Genomic DNA, 13,987 nt, shown 5'->3' with positions numbered 1-13,987 from the left:
TGACAGAATTCTGGCCTAGCACCCCTGGTCTTTTGCTGGTGAGACAGTCTACACACTTATCACACCCCTGGGCCAGGCTTTCCTCCCAACTGCGCACTTAGGTCTGTGGTCTTAAAAAAGAACTCCACCCTCATCCCTACCTTTGATTCAGACACCCCACCAGGGAAGCTCAGCTCCAAATGCTAGCAAGTCCCTCCCCCAACCTGCCTGGGGTGAAGGGGCCCTCCTTCTTGGTGACCAGGGATAACCAGCTTTGTCATGGGAGGGAGGGAGGTGTAGAAGTGTCTAGACCTGCGGGAAGGACTGCAGCCTCAGGAGCTGGGAATAGAGGTCTGTCTTTCCAGGAAGGCTGGGGCCCCGGAACTAGGGACTGCTCTCACCCATGACCGACTCTCATTCCACTTTCCCCTTCTCCATCTCGGGTGACCCTCCCCTGACAGAGCCAGTTTGCAGTGGCCGTAGGGAGGAAGGAGGCACGGTCAACTTCATATGGGGGTGGGGGCCTCCCATAGGTACAGGCCGGCCCTTCCTTCTCACGGGAGCCAAGGTCACCTGCAGACTTCGGCCGGGTGGGCTGACTCTGTGGGGTGCTCCCATGCCCTGTGGGGACAGTGGGGGCAGAGAGCTCAGCCCGCTCGGGGAGACCGGGGCCGGGTGTTCTCTCTCCAGAGGTTACCTTACCGCTCCCGAGACCTGGACTCTCACCTTCCCGCAGGTCCCCGAACGCAGGTTGTTAGGGACGCCGTGCGTCGCTAGGGGGCGGGCCCTCAAGGGCGGGTGCGCATGCGTTTTCCCGCAAGCTGGTTGACTGCTATGTGCTGTGCGAGGGCAGGGCTGCCGGACTTCGATGGTTGTCGCCGCACGCCTTGGCCCAGGATCGATGCAAATACGTGTCCCCATCTAAGGCACTATGTGGAGCCCAGAGCGGACAGTGAGAACTCTGGCATCGGGACATGCTTTGTGCGTCGTGTGGACATGTTTAGGAGCAGTGGGTTTCTGCAGGGAAAGGCAGGGAGCTGCGGATGAGGCAGGGCTCCTGGACTACTACGGGGCTCTTCCTTCTCCGGCCTTTTGTGTGGAAATGGAGGTGGGGATGACGAGTGGGAAGACGGTCCAGGAAAAGCACCAGTGGCCATTCCCTTCCGGAAGAGGACGATGGAAGGGCACGTGCAGTTCTTGGAACTCTCCTGAGGCCCTCAGCTGACCACTGGCTGCAGCATACCTTTGGAGCCACCCTCGGCCTTTCTCCAGGCTGTCAGCAAGGCTGAGTTGGCACCAGGCAGGAAGACCCCAGGCCTCCACAGCGCTCCCTCCACAGCCCTAAGCCCGACACCAGGAATGACCAGCTTCTGTGAAATGACTAGCTTTCATAGAAAAGGAAATTGTCCTTCAAGAGGGGAAGAGCAACCAACGGTGGTTGGAAGTTTCACTAGAAGCAGAACTTAAATTTCAGTTCTGATGATTACTAGCTGGGTTACCCTGGATAAGTTACCACCTTAGAAGCTCAGTTAACTCATCAACACCTCCCCCCGCCCCCCACCAGTATCCTCACTGTGGTGACTATGTGTTAAGATCCAGGCTTTCAGTCAATGTACTGAACAGTGGTCCCTGCCACAGTAGCTAAGATCCACAGTTACGACCTCTCAGGACTGCAAGCAGCCAGAGGCCAGGGGCTCCAGGCCCCTTTCAAGCCCTCATCAGTGATTTACCAACTAATCACCACTGCCTCAATTAGAATGAGCAATCACGCAAGAAATGCTGTCAGGAAGGCCTGCTCTGCTCTAAAATTTTGACTAAATGCCCACAGAACTTCACAGCCAGGGAGGCTCTGACTTGGGGATGGGTCCCCCGAGTTCCCCTTCCTTCATCCAGCAACAGAGATCTTCGAACAGAGGTGGAGCTCAGGTGTCTGGCTTGGTCCTGGGTGGATTCACTTTGGGAGGGAAAGACAACTGCCCTTCATTCCACACCTTCCTCCTGCTCTGAGCTACCAATTTCAGCTTCAGCTCAGGTTTGGGGCAGGTGTTTTGCAAGTTGTTTTAAAAGAGAAGGCTTGGGACTGCTCTGGTGATACAGTGGGTGAGAATCCACCTGCCAATGTATGGATTGAATCCCTGGTTTGGGAAGGGTCTACACAACACAGAACTAAGCCCGTGTGCCATGAGTGAGCCCACGTGCTGCAACACTAAAGCCCTTGTGCCCCAGAGCCCGTGGTCCACAAGAGAAGCCACCGCAATGAGAAGTCCATGCACTGCAACAAAGAGTGGCCCCCACTCGCCCCAACTAGAAAGCCTGCAGGCAGCAATGGCAACCCAGCACAACCAACAATAAATGAAACTTTTTAAAAAATGTGTTTTAAAAAAAGAGTAGGCTTGCTTTGGCTCTGTTCTCTTCTGACCCCAAGACCTGCACCTGCCCCTCAGGCCTCTGCACCGACTCTGCCCTCAGATGTCCATGGAGCTTACACCCTCCCAACCCCAGTCTGCTCTCTCCATAGACCTCATCCCCATCTGATACCTTCTTCTTTCTCTTCATTGCTGTTTCCCCACGGGAAGAAAGCACCACAAGAGCAGGAAGTTCTGTTTGTTTCTTGCCGTAGTCTCAGCAACTGATCAGCACTTGTTGGGTTATTTGTTTGGCTCTGCAGGGTCTTCGTTGCAGCATGCAGGTTCTTCAGTTTATAGTGTGGCATGTGGGATCGTAGTTCCCTGATCAGGGATCAAACTCAAGCCCTTTGCATTGGGAGCTTGGAGTCTCAGCCCCATCAGGGAAGTCCCTGTTGGCTCATTTTATCAACAAATCATCAGAGCCTTCATTAAAATGAGAAGTTGTTAATGAAATAAGTGACACCACAGAGGATCTGCCCAGCTCTCATGACTTTCACATGACAGTTTTCAATCTTGGCTAGGGAGGCCTTTGTGGGTGCTCAGAACAGCTGGTACAGCGGGCTTGGCCAAGTGCTTGTGGTGGTGATGAGGGGAGTTCAGATCTGGATGCCAGGTGGCCTTTCAGTCCAGTGTGAAGGGTCAAATTGGGGATGGGGCACCCATGTCAGGTTGCTGAGACGGGAAAGGTTGCTTTTTTTTAGATGAAAGAATGTCCTGGAGCTTCCTGTGTGTGTGTGTGCTAAGTTGCTTCAGTCGTGTCTGGCTCTTTGCAACCCTACGGACCAGAGCCCGCCAGGCTCCTCTGCCCATGTGACTCTCCAGGCAAGAATACTAGAGTGGGGAGCCATTCCCTTCTCTAGAGGATCTTCCCGACCCAGGGATCAAACCTCGGTCTCTTACGTCTCCTGCGTTGGCAGGTGAGTTCTTTACCATCAGCCCTACCTGGGAAGCCCTCTGGAGCTTCCTATCTTGTGAAATACTTTTTAATGAACAATCGCAGCCAGAACAGCCATGTACGTCTTCACCTTCACCTCACCGGGTCTATGTTCAGGCTCACTTCTGCCTTCCCCAGCCCCCACCTTCTCGCGTCTGTGCAGGTCCCAGCCCAGGGCACCCTCTTGGCTCAGCTGCTTGGCCTCCAGACTTGAGTCCTCTGCTGAGCCTCCGGGGAGGTTCTGCTGGCTCCTTCAGGACTGCAGGCACTGCCCTGGCCGCAGTCTCTTCAGCGTGTGTGAGCCCCTGCGTGAGCCTGCTCAGAGCTGGTTGAGGGCATAGGCTCGGGCTGCGCTGAGGGCAGCTTCCAGGTCAGCAGTGCTTCCAGTGCCCTGGGCCACCACTCGAGAGCCCCAGGCTTTGCCCCCCATGTGGCTGCACACGGCCAGCGCCCAGGCCTCTGCTGTGAAGGCCGGCGTGGCACTCTGGGGACAGAAACAGAAGGGGCAGTGAGGCAGAGCAGCCCTCCCTGCCCCTCCCACTCAGTGAACCCTGGAGAGTGGAGTCACGGTGAGCAGAGCCCTCTTGCAAGCTGGCACATGGTGGGGGTGGGTAAATGGGCGCGGAGACAGGAGACGGATGGGCTGGGAATGCATGTATAGAGGTTGATGAATGGCTGCTACCTATTTGCAAGAAATATGTAGCCTGGAGGGTGGGGTGGTGGGAATTGAGGGAATCCTTTGAGGGTGGGGTGGGGTGGGAGGGCGTGGGTTAGGGACAAGGAGGTGGCCCTGTCCCCATCCTGGGGTATCCTCAGAGATCACCTCTACCCAGCCGTGGCTCTCTTGTGTGGGAGGAATAAAAGACAAGGGATCAGCAAGCTGGACTAGGAGATGAGTGGGGTGGGGGCTGCCCTCCCCGCACTCACCTGGGCCACCTGACAGGCACACAGCACCTGTCCCAGAGGCTGGGGGCTGAGGAGCAGCACGGATGTGCTGGGCGCCTGCTTGCACAGCTGCCGGACCACCTTCACCAGCATCTGCATGGGGGAGGGCAAATGGCGGCCTCGCAGCTCCCAGCTTCCTCCCCGCTGGGACTTTCCCCTCTCCACACCCTGGGCCCACCCCACGCCCAATGCTTACAGAGAGGGACTCTGTGGAAACTGTGTCCACAATCAGGGGCCCCTCCGTATGCCGCTGGAGGAGTTCCTGGGTTTTCTGTGCAGCCTAGGAGGCAGGAAGAACAGTGCAGGGGTTGGGCTGGGAAGCAATCAGCGTCCACTGCTGAACTGAGCCCCAGTCCAGAAATCCCCTCCCACGCCCTCCGTCCCCCAGCAAAGGTGCCAGGGGTTCTGCCGAGAATGGCCGCCTTGTTTTGGGTCCCCTCTGTGTCCTTCCTCTCCTCCCTCCCTCCTCCCTTTCGTTATAGCTCCAGGCCCCCACACATGGGCCGCTAAAGGTGAAGGGACTAAGCCTGCAGCACAGATGGGCGAGGGGGGCGGAGGGAGGAGGAGCCACAGCCAAGGAGCAATTAGGGCTGAATGGTGTAATCAAGTCAGCTTCCTGGAGGGAGAGTCTGAGCCAGGCTTGGGAGTTGGGGGAGAGACCCAGTTTGGCAGAGAGAAGCGTGGGAATGACCTGGTGATGGCACCCAGGTGGCAGGAGAGGCAGCAACTGCCACCCACCCCCACTCCCCGCCAGGCCTGGGGTGTCTCAGCGTGTGTGCTAGAGCATCTCTGATGCTCACCAGGTGTGCCTGCTATCTGCCCCGTGGGGTGCAGCCGCACCCCCTCTCACCTGCCCCATTTCCAGTTTCCGGACGGCAGTGTTGGCACGCCGCTGCAGCGCCTTCAGTGTGGCCTGAAGCTCCCGCCGCTGCCACTGGGGCATCGTGGCGGTGTCCACGGCCTGTGGTCAGAAGCAGCATCTCACTCCCTGGCCCCACTGAGTCATGGTCCCTGAGGCAGGGACCAGCAGGGCCAGGGAAGAGGTCACACCCCCCCACATGCCCGCCTGCAGACAAACAACAAACATCTGGGCTGGGGATGCTTGGGGGAGACGGGCAGGGTCGGGGAGGAGAACAGGGCCAGGCGGAGGGGGCAGCTCCACGGGGAGGGGTGGCCCTCACGTCAGTGAGTCGCCCTATGTCCTTGGACAGCCGATGCGCCTCCGCCACATGCCGGCTGCCCTGACTCAGCCGAGCTGCGGCTGCTTCCACCTCCCGGGCCAGGCTCTGGCCCACCTCCCGAGCCTGTAGGGAGGGCACAGGGTGGTCAGGGCAGTGTGGCATACCTGCCCTCCCCAAGACAGGGGTTCTTGACCTATTGCTGGGCAGGGACAAGTTAGAAACATTTAACAATCAAGACTCATCAAGGTATCGAATGATGACAACAGATGCCAGCTGCCAGCAGCCTGTATATGGCTTAGTGCACAGGTATGAATCCCGGTTCTGCTGCTGGGCATTCCCCAGCCCGAGAGCATCAGCTGGGTGCTCCCTGACCCATCCACACCCAGAGAAGCCTCCCGGCCCCGCTGGTGTGCTGACCTGCTGGGCCTGCTCCCCAGTGACTGCCAGCAGGCGGGTGATGCCCTTGACGAGCTGGCGCTCTCCGATGATGACCAGGTCTCCTATAGCCCCTGTGCGAAGCAGGTGCCTGGGGGCAGAGGGAGGGAGGAGGAAGTCTGGGTGATGATGGGAGAGAGAAGAGCAGCTGGAGCTCCAAACCAGGGGCTGGTGGCTCCAGGGACGAGGGCAGGGAGGAGGTCCAGGGCCCCAGGCCAGGGTGGGTAGAGAGGAGTGACTCACGTCCCACAGCATAGCTCCACAGAAGTGTGCAGTGCGGCCCGGGAGGCGGGGTCCAGCGCATGGGCTACGGGCACGCCCACGGATACCACCCGCACAGGGTCTGGGTATACCTGACGGTGAGAGGCACAGGTCTGTTAACAGGCCTGTGAGTAGGGGGGGTGGTCACTCACACGATCTCCACCAACGGGGCTCCCCCAACTCACCTCATCCAGGGAGCGCAGCCCGGGGATGTGGGCAGTGCGTGCCAGGGCCACCTCCTCCATGTACACGGCCTCATCCCGCCCCACGGCCTTCTGCACAGTGGCCTCCACTGCCTGGAGCTGCTCTGGGGTCAATGGGGCCTGGGGGGTTGTGGGGGAAATAGACCGACAGGCAGTCAGCCCCGTGCCTGGGAGTGATGCATGAAGAAGCAGTCAGTGTTCACTGAACTAGCCCCAAGCTGGTACACAACAGTCAACAGTGCCTAGTACATAACACGTACTCAATACGTTTGTGGAGCTGACAGTTCTTTTCCTTAGAAAGCTACCCAGGAACTGGGCCTATTGGAAGTAGCAGGCCTTTCGCTAGACACTGAAAGTTGATAAAGAAACAGAAGACAGAGGCTCTGTACTTCAGGAGCTTACAACAGAGGGCGGCCAGGGGAAGAGAAATACAGCATGGTGGAGACACAGGAGCAAGGAGGGAGTCATCAGGCAGAATGGGATTCAGTCAGTGCGCACTTCCTGCAGGATTTGACCCAGATGGACATGGAGATAGGATGACAGATAAGGAAGAGGGCAGCTTGGCTTGTGCAAGAGCAGCCTGGGCGACAGCAGGGACAAGGAAGCCGGGCAGCTGGAGGCCAAGAGAGGACTCCGGACACCGGCTCGCCTGACCCTCGTTGGTGCAGGAGCGGCCTGATGGGAAGGCCCTCTTACTGGTCAAACTCCCACACCACCAGACTCTAAGCCCGTCGCCTCGTGTGAAGGCTGCCTCTCCGTGCCCAGCTTACCTGCGTGGCCACATCGAAGCGCAGCCGTTCGGGATTGAGGTGGGAACCTCGCTGCTCTGTGCCGGGGCCCAGGGCCTCCCGCAGCGCCCAGTTGAGCAGGTGGATGGCCGTGTGCTTCTCCATGCAGCTTAGACGCCAGGCCTGAAACACTTCTGTCACCCAGGGCCCTGGGTGCGGGTGGGGTGGGGAGAGAGAAGGGGCTGCAGGACGCGGAGGACAGACAGTGGGGGTGGGGTCCTCACCTCATCCACGTGCAGCTGCACCTGGTCCCCCACCCTGAGGCGCTCAGGGGCCGCCACCTCATGCAGGATGAAGCCTCCACAGACCTGGGCCCGGGCCACTGGGAAGAGCACGTCCTGGGGAAGGGCAGGGCCGAGGCACTGAGTGCCTGCCGCCTCTCCCTCCCCTGGCTCCTCTGGCTCAGGAGAACTGGGGAAACTGTGTGTGTGTGTGTGTCTGTGGCAGGTGTTGGGTGGGGGTGGTGGTCAGCGGGGGCTCACCTGCTGGCCCACCAGCACCAGGTAGCCTCGGTCGGAAGCCTGGCCTCCCTGTTCAGCATAGAAGTTGGTTTTGTCCAAGAGGAGGCCACAGCGCTGGCCATCCCCCACGGAGGCCACAGCTGTCCCATCTTCTGAATACAGCTGGAGCACCTGGGCCTCACAGGTGCCGAACTCTGCCAGGGCCGAGACTGCTTATCAGTGCCAGGCAGGGGCTTGGGCCCGCGCCTCCCTTGAAGCCAGTCTGCAGGGGCAGGGGGGCACTTCCAGCCGGGACCCACAGTGACCCCTGGCGGCTCCCCCGGGGAAGGCACAGGCCTGGTGGCTGGTCTGTCCTCTCAATCGCGGTCAGGCAAGTCCGTGGCCACCCGCCTCAGCCCAGGCTCTCACCGTAACCGCCGCCCGGTTGCAGGGAGTAGCTGTACTTGGGGCTATCATCGGTTGGGGGCACCCCTCGGCGCTGCAGCTCTCCCAGGGCGTGGACGTTGAGTCGCAGTCCCTGCTCCTGAACCGGCTCGGCCTGCATTGCCCGGTGCTGTGGGACAGGCATGTGTGCAGGAGGGGTTGTGTGGAGACCTGCCTCCGCCACACAGCTTGTGCACCCTGCACCCCCTCTGGAATAAGCCCTCGGGCTGGGCTGGCTGGTGAACCTTCCCTCATGCAGGGGTCTCAGGACCAGGAGCCACTGCGGCCCCCGATGGGCCCTCTGAGGACTCGCGCCAGCCTCTCCCCTTCTGCCCCTCTGTGTGCCCCACTGCCCTGGCCTTCCTCTCTGCGGGCTGCGGGTAGGGGCTGAGCGAGGGGACAGACTCTACCTCAGCCTCCTGTTTCCCTCTTCCCACAAGATCCCAGGGCTGGGGGAGGGGCTGTGACCCAACAGAACCGGTGGGGCGGCCCAGCCGGTACCTGGGCCTCCTCCTGGGCTAGCCGCTCCAGTCCAGCAGTGTCCAGCTGCACCCCCTTCTCCTCCAGCATCAGCTCCACCAGGTCCAGGGGAAGCCCCAGGTTCCCAGACAGTGACAAGGACCAGGCCACTTCGGCTTTGAGGGAGGAAGACGACGGTCATCAGGGCTAGTGAGGGAGGGAGTGGGGAGAAGTACGGGCCAGGGCTTTTCTGCCCACAGAAGCCACCGGATGCCAAGCACATGGGCCTTCTCCCTGCGCTGGGCAGGCCCCAGAAGAGGGCCACCTTCAGGCTCCAAAGCAAGAGCTGGGGGCAGCCCAGGGTCCTCCCTTGGCAAATGTCATTTCAGAGGAGGGCAGTGCATCCGCGGCCTGCAGCCAGCCTTGGAAAGCAGAGACCAGAGGCGGGGCCAGCCTGGGCGTAGGGAAGTGAGAAGCAGGGTGGTGGTGGAGAGGGCAGGCGAGAGAGATGTCAGGCCGGGGACATGAGGCCTGGGCTTGGCTCACCTAAGTGGGGCCCTCAAACGGTGGCCAGGCATCCTGCTCACCTGGGAATACATCAGAAGGCCCCAGGCGCTTCAGGGTCCTCTCGATGACCCGCCGACCGCGCTGCAGGGAGGCCAGGAAGGCCGCCTCATCTTCCGACACCAGGCTGGCTATCTGAACAGGGGCAGGGCAGGGCTGGAGCCGGGCCTCCTGAGAGGAAGAGCCTCTCCCCACCACTCTCGTCAGCCCTTCCCTCTCCCACCTGAGTCCAGTACCTGGGCTGAGCTCCTCCGCAATTCCGGGTAAGCATCTCCCTGGGGACAGTGCAGAGGCCCGAGGCAGGGTCAGAGGCAACAGGGCCCACTCTGTACCTCCACCCTGGCCCTCTCTGGGGACACCTGCCTTCGGGGCTCAGAGAGGCTGATGGATGGCGGAAGGTCCAAATGGGTAATCAGCTTTTTTAGGGAGGGGTGGGCGTGATACAGGCAGAAGGGGGTCCTGAGGTCAAAGGCTCAGCAGCCTAGGCAAGGAGGCTCCCTGCTTTCTGTAAGCCCGCTGAGAAGACGCTGGGTTAGACACTTAGGGTGGGGAACCAGGGTAGGGTCACTGTTTGGGTTCAGTGACAGGCTCTCCGAGTCCCCTGGGAGGCCCAGGGAAGCGACGAAGCTCTGCCCTTACCAGTGTCTCCACCACTACAGGCACCAGGCTGCCCAGGAAGCCAGGTGGTGCCTGCAACACCTCAGTAGAGAACCGCACAGCTCGACGGAGGATCCGACGAAGTACTAGCCTAGAAGGGGTCAGAGCCCAGATATGAGCCCCCAGAAGCCCTGGGTCAGCAGGGAGGGGAGAAGGGAGGGCAAGGCACAGAGTGTATGCTCCCTTCCTCCTCCGCCTGCCATCTCAACCCCACTCGCCTCTCCATCCCCTCCCTCCTCTCCCCTGCAGCCCTTCTAGACTCACGGGGCGCCTGACATCCCAGGGGAGACGCCGTCAGCAATGCAGACACTGAGTGTGCGGATGTGATCAGCCACCACGCGGTATGCTGTGTCTATGTGCCCCTCATCTGCTGCCCCAACGCGGCCCGAGTAAGGGGGTGCCCCGCAACCCTGGAAGCAGGAGAAGAGACACGGCTGCCGGCCCTGCCATTCACATTAGTCAAGTCAAGAACCTGGGGGCCAGCCTTGACTTGGCTCTGCTCTCTGCATCTAATCCATCAGTAGAGGCTTTTGCATCTACTTTTCTCCACTTCCTCTGCTGCCAGCCTAAGCCACACCTTGTCTTATCTGAACTGTGAAACAGCCTCCCAATTTCTCAGCTTCTACCCCAGCTGTCCTCCAGCGCATCCTCTGCACAGCAACAGGAATGTCTTTTAAAAGTGACGATCAGGGACTTCCCTGGTCAATATAGGGGCCTGGGTTCGATCCCTGGTTGAGGAACTAAGATCCCACATGTCACACTAAGTACGTGCACCGCAACTACTGAGCATAGAGTGAGAAGCAGTATCAGGCTGTAAACGTGAACTGGAGCCTCACATTCTCGGCTGCTCACTGTCCCCGCGGGCGGGAATACTCTTGAGTTCTCAACAAAGGGAGAAAGCAGTGGTGGTGAGCCCTGAGGACCGCAGGTCAGAGTGGCTTCTGGAAGGGAAGAGGCGGGTTTACCTGGTGTATGGCGTCGAGCAGCGGTGAAAAGAGGTCGGTGTCGTAGGTGGAGAGCCTGCCTTGCAGCACGGCCACCAGCCTTTCCAGGCCCATTCCCGTGTCCACGTGCCGCTGGGGCAGGGGCTGCAGGCTTCCGTCTGCCTCTCTGGCCAGGTGTACGGGAAAGGTGTGCAAGGTGAGGCCCCCCCCCAGGATTGCAGGCATGATGCTCAAGTGGCATAAAGGGATGAGGAGGGGATTTGGGGGGCTGACAGTGAGAGGAACCAGTGGGCAGTATCATCTCACCCCCCTCATCCCCCAAAGCGGACGATGATAGCCTTGGGTCCTCTCCTTTCTCATAAAGGGTGACTGGGCTGTCGCCTGGACCCAGACCTCCACTTTGTGGGACACAATTCTTTGCTTTATAAAGAGGCATGTCAAAGCTGGTAAAAAAAATCTTAAGAGATTATCAAATTCAACTCCATCTTATGATAAGAGAGCAGAGTCCAAAGACCCACAGTGTCTAGTTGCAACGTCATGGGCAAAGAAAAGGACTAAATTGGTTACTATCTGAAAAGAGTTTAGAAATATGCCTGAAAGTGAAAGTGTTAGTTGCTCAGTCATGTCTGACTGTTTGTCACCCCATGGACTGTAGCCCGCCAGGCTCCTCTGTCCATAGAATTCTTCAGGCAAGAATACTGGAGTGGGTAGCCATTCCCTTCTCCAGGAGATCTTCCTGACTCAGGGAATGAACCCAGGTCTCCTGCATTATGGGCAGATTCTTTACAATCTCAGCCACCAGGAAAGCCCCCAGGAATATGCCTGGCACATTGCAAATGCTGTTTAAGTATCTGTTTTCATAACAAATGGATCAAAGTCTCCTGACAGCCAACTTTTTCACTTTCAGTCAGGGATTTCCCTCCTCCTCTAGCAACCCATTACCTGTTGTGTTGCATGAAGACCAGATTCCAAAGCTCCACCAGCTGGGGGGCTCCAGCCCCACCAGCCAGGTCATAGTGTATCTCAGTGCAGGGCCCACAAGGCCCAGTATCCCCCATCTCCCAGAAGTTCTCCTCGGGCCCAAAGGAGAGCACGCGACTGGCAGGCACCCTGAGAAGAAAGCCAGATGGATAGTGGGAGACAAAGGCAGAAGCCGGGGACTCCCCCACACCACCCCCGCTATCTGCCAGGAAACCCCTTCCATTAAGCTCACCAGGAGGAGGAACATGGCTGACCCTACAGTGTCACAGGATACGCTAAGACTCTGAGGTCCAGTGTTGGTTATTTTCCAGTTTTATTGTGCTCCAGGAGTGGGACATAAGTGGGGGTGGACTCACCCTAAGTTGAGCCAGACGTCTCTGCTCTCCAAGTCTGGGCCCAGCCCAGCCTTGGGGTCACCACCAAAGTAGGAGACCCAGAGCCTGTCCTCAGGGATCCCATAGACCTGAGTCAGCAGCTCCCAGGCCATGCTGCAAGCCTCCTCCTGTAGTGGAAATCCAGTGCGAAGAGGAAGACGGGTGAGAAGGCCCCACTGACGTGCCCATCAAGCCACAAGAGTTCCACCCTCAGCTTAAGACAAGACCATTTCCACTGCCCACCTGGTTTCCAGAACAAGCCATGACTCTTTCTGCTTCTGAGATTTTCCTGCATAGAGTGTCCTTGCTTCTAAATCCCATTTTCTTTCAGGTACCACCTTCTCCATGAAATCCCCTACCCACCTCAGCCTGAGAGGACTTTTAACTCCTGCATTTGGACAATTTATTTACAATAATTATTATTCAGCCATTAGGCAGGGGGCATAGTCCTGGTCCTCAAGGAGTTTACAGCCCAACCAAGGAAGCGAGACACATTTCTATTATATGTGTCCATTGAGTACTGTGTCTGGTATAAGGCCCTGCTTAAGCCAACTCTAACAGTAGAGACAGGATTAACCTTGACTCCTTTCTTGGCTGACCACTGACCCTTTCCTAGCTCCAGGGCTTCCTGGGGACTCACCTTAAAATATTCACCCCCAAAGGCCCAATTGCCCAGCATCTCAAAGAAAGTATGATGGGAAAGGTCTCGGCCCACATCCTCCAGGTCGCTGTGGCGTCCTCCAGCCCTCACACATTTCTGGCTGTTGGCTACCCGCCGGAAGCCTGCCATCTCGCTTCGTGGATCCACAGTGCCCAGGAAGATTGGCTTGAACTAGAAACACAGGAAGAGGGAGAGAGATATCTTAATAGAAGGGAAACGTAGGGAGTGGGCATAGAAATGGTGATTCGGATTGAGGGCTGTCCATGGCCCCTGAGAGTACAGTGAAGTCTTGGCCCGGGGGTGGGGGGTGGGGGTGGGGGAATGGGGCGCAACTTGGGAGCACCCATCTCTGGTGGTGTCTGAGCAGACAAATAAATCATGAAAGACTCTGACAGTAAAATGAGAACAAATGTGTTGGTGGCTAGAAACAGGGCAAGTCTACAGAGGGTAAGTGGTGCTCAAAGTCAAAAGCTCAGAGCACACAGCCTAGCACAGTAGCATGTACTCAACAAACATTTATTTTAATGAATGATATCTTTATTTAAGAAAAACTAATAAATGAAGCCAGACTTCCCCCACCAGTCTGCCCCCATGGGACTCCACACTCGCCATTCCTGGAACTAAAAGTCAACCTTCACCCGCCATTCCTGGAACTAAAACTTAACCTTAACTCAGAAGTTTCCGATCGAGTTCTCCCCAAGCCCTAATTTGCACCCCAAACTCTGCCCAATCACGCACAAGCTCTCTTTCCCCGAAAGGTAGGAGCTCCGCCCTTTGCGTCTCTTGCCCAATCCCGCAACGCCTTTCTCTAAGGAAAAAAACTGCAAACTCCGCCCAGACCTGCGTGGTTCAGCCTCTACCTGGTTCATGCCTGCATTGACGAAAAGCAAACTGGGGTCGCCGCGGGGCCTCACGGAAGCGGAGGGCACCAAGCGGTGGCCATGGCGGTCCCGAAAGAAGCTCAGGAAGGCGTCCCGCACGGCCGCGGCCTGGGTTGGAGGGGCCTCCGATGAGAGCGCCCGAAGGCCCCGCCATGAGGGCGACCTTCGAATGGCCCGCCGAAGTCGCCCAGCTGCGGCTGCCACCGACGCCGCCATCTTAACTGGGGGCAATACTTCACGAGGTCAAAGGGTATCGCAGGGATAGAAGTAACGAGAGGAGGCCCGGCGTTTCCTACAGCGACCCCTGGCGGCAGGAGGACTCAAGACCGCTTCTGGCTCACTGTAGAAGTGATTGGCAAGAAGGCGCCTACAGGAGTCCACCTAACTATTAATAACACAAGCGGCCTGGCGCATTCAGTTCAGTCGCTCAGTCGTGTCCGACTCTTTG

At 58.3% G+C, this 13,987-nt stretch overlaps 1 protein-coding gene across 3 annotated transcripts; it reads right to left on the bottom strand.

The window, feature by feature from the left end:
- Positions 1–2,859: 2,859 nt before the first annotated feature.
- AARS2 (alanyl-tRNA synthetase 2, mitochondrial) lies at positions 2,860–13,755 on the bottom strand. Of its 3 annotated transcripts, XM_052647917.1 has the most exons (22): positions 13,519–13,755; positions 12,638–12,829; positions 11,980–12,125; positions 11,585–11,752; positions 10,664–10,808; positions 9,963–10,108; positions 9,681–9,789; positions 9,278–9,316; positions 9,065–9,176; positions 8,520–8,653; positions 8,004–8,148; positions 7,617–7,789; positions 7,359–7,472; positions 7,117–7,257; positions 6,329–6,466; positions 6,126–6,235; positions 5,865–5,973; positions 5,448–5,570; positions 5,117–5,227; positions 4,463–4,546; positions 4,249–4,359; positions 2,860–3,805 (listed from the first exon to the last, which is right to left on the bottom strand). In XM_052647917.1, the coding sequence occupies exons 1-22, from the start codon at positions 13,753–13,755 to the stop codon at positions 3,641–3,643; spliced, it is 2,952 nt and encodes a 983-aa protein (XP_052503877.1). In that variant the 3' UTR covers positions 2,860–3,640. The 3 variants fall into 3 exon arrangements, with proteins under 3 accessions (XP_052503877.1, XP_052503876.1, XP_052503878.1); XM_052647916.1 differs by having other exon boundaries at positions 4,249–4,546; XM_052647918.1 differs by lacking the exon at positions 5,448–5,570.
- Between the last annotated feature and the right edge of the window lie 232 nt (positions 13,756–13,987).

The sequence above is a fragment of the Budorcas taxicolor genome, chromosome 11 (genome assembly GCF_023091745.1).
Source record: "Budorcas taxicolor isolate Tak-1 chromosome 11, Takin1.1, whole genome shotgun sequence".
Classification (NCBI taxonomy): domain Eukaryota; kingdom Metazoa; phylum Chordata; class Mammalia; order Artiodactyla; family Bovidae; genus Budorcas; species Budorcas taxicolor.
This window is presented reverse-complemented; position numbering and strand designations above follow the sequence as displayed.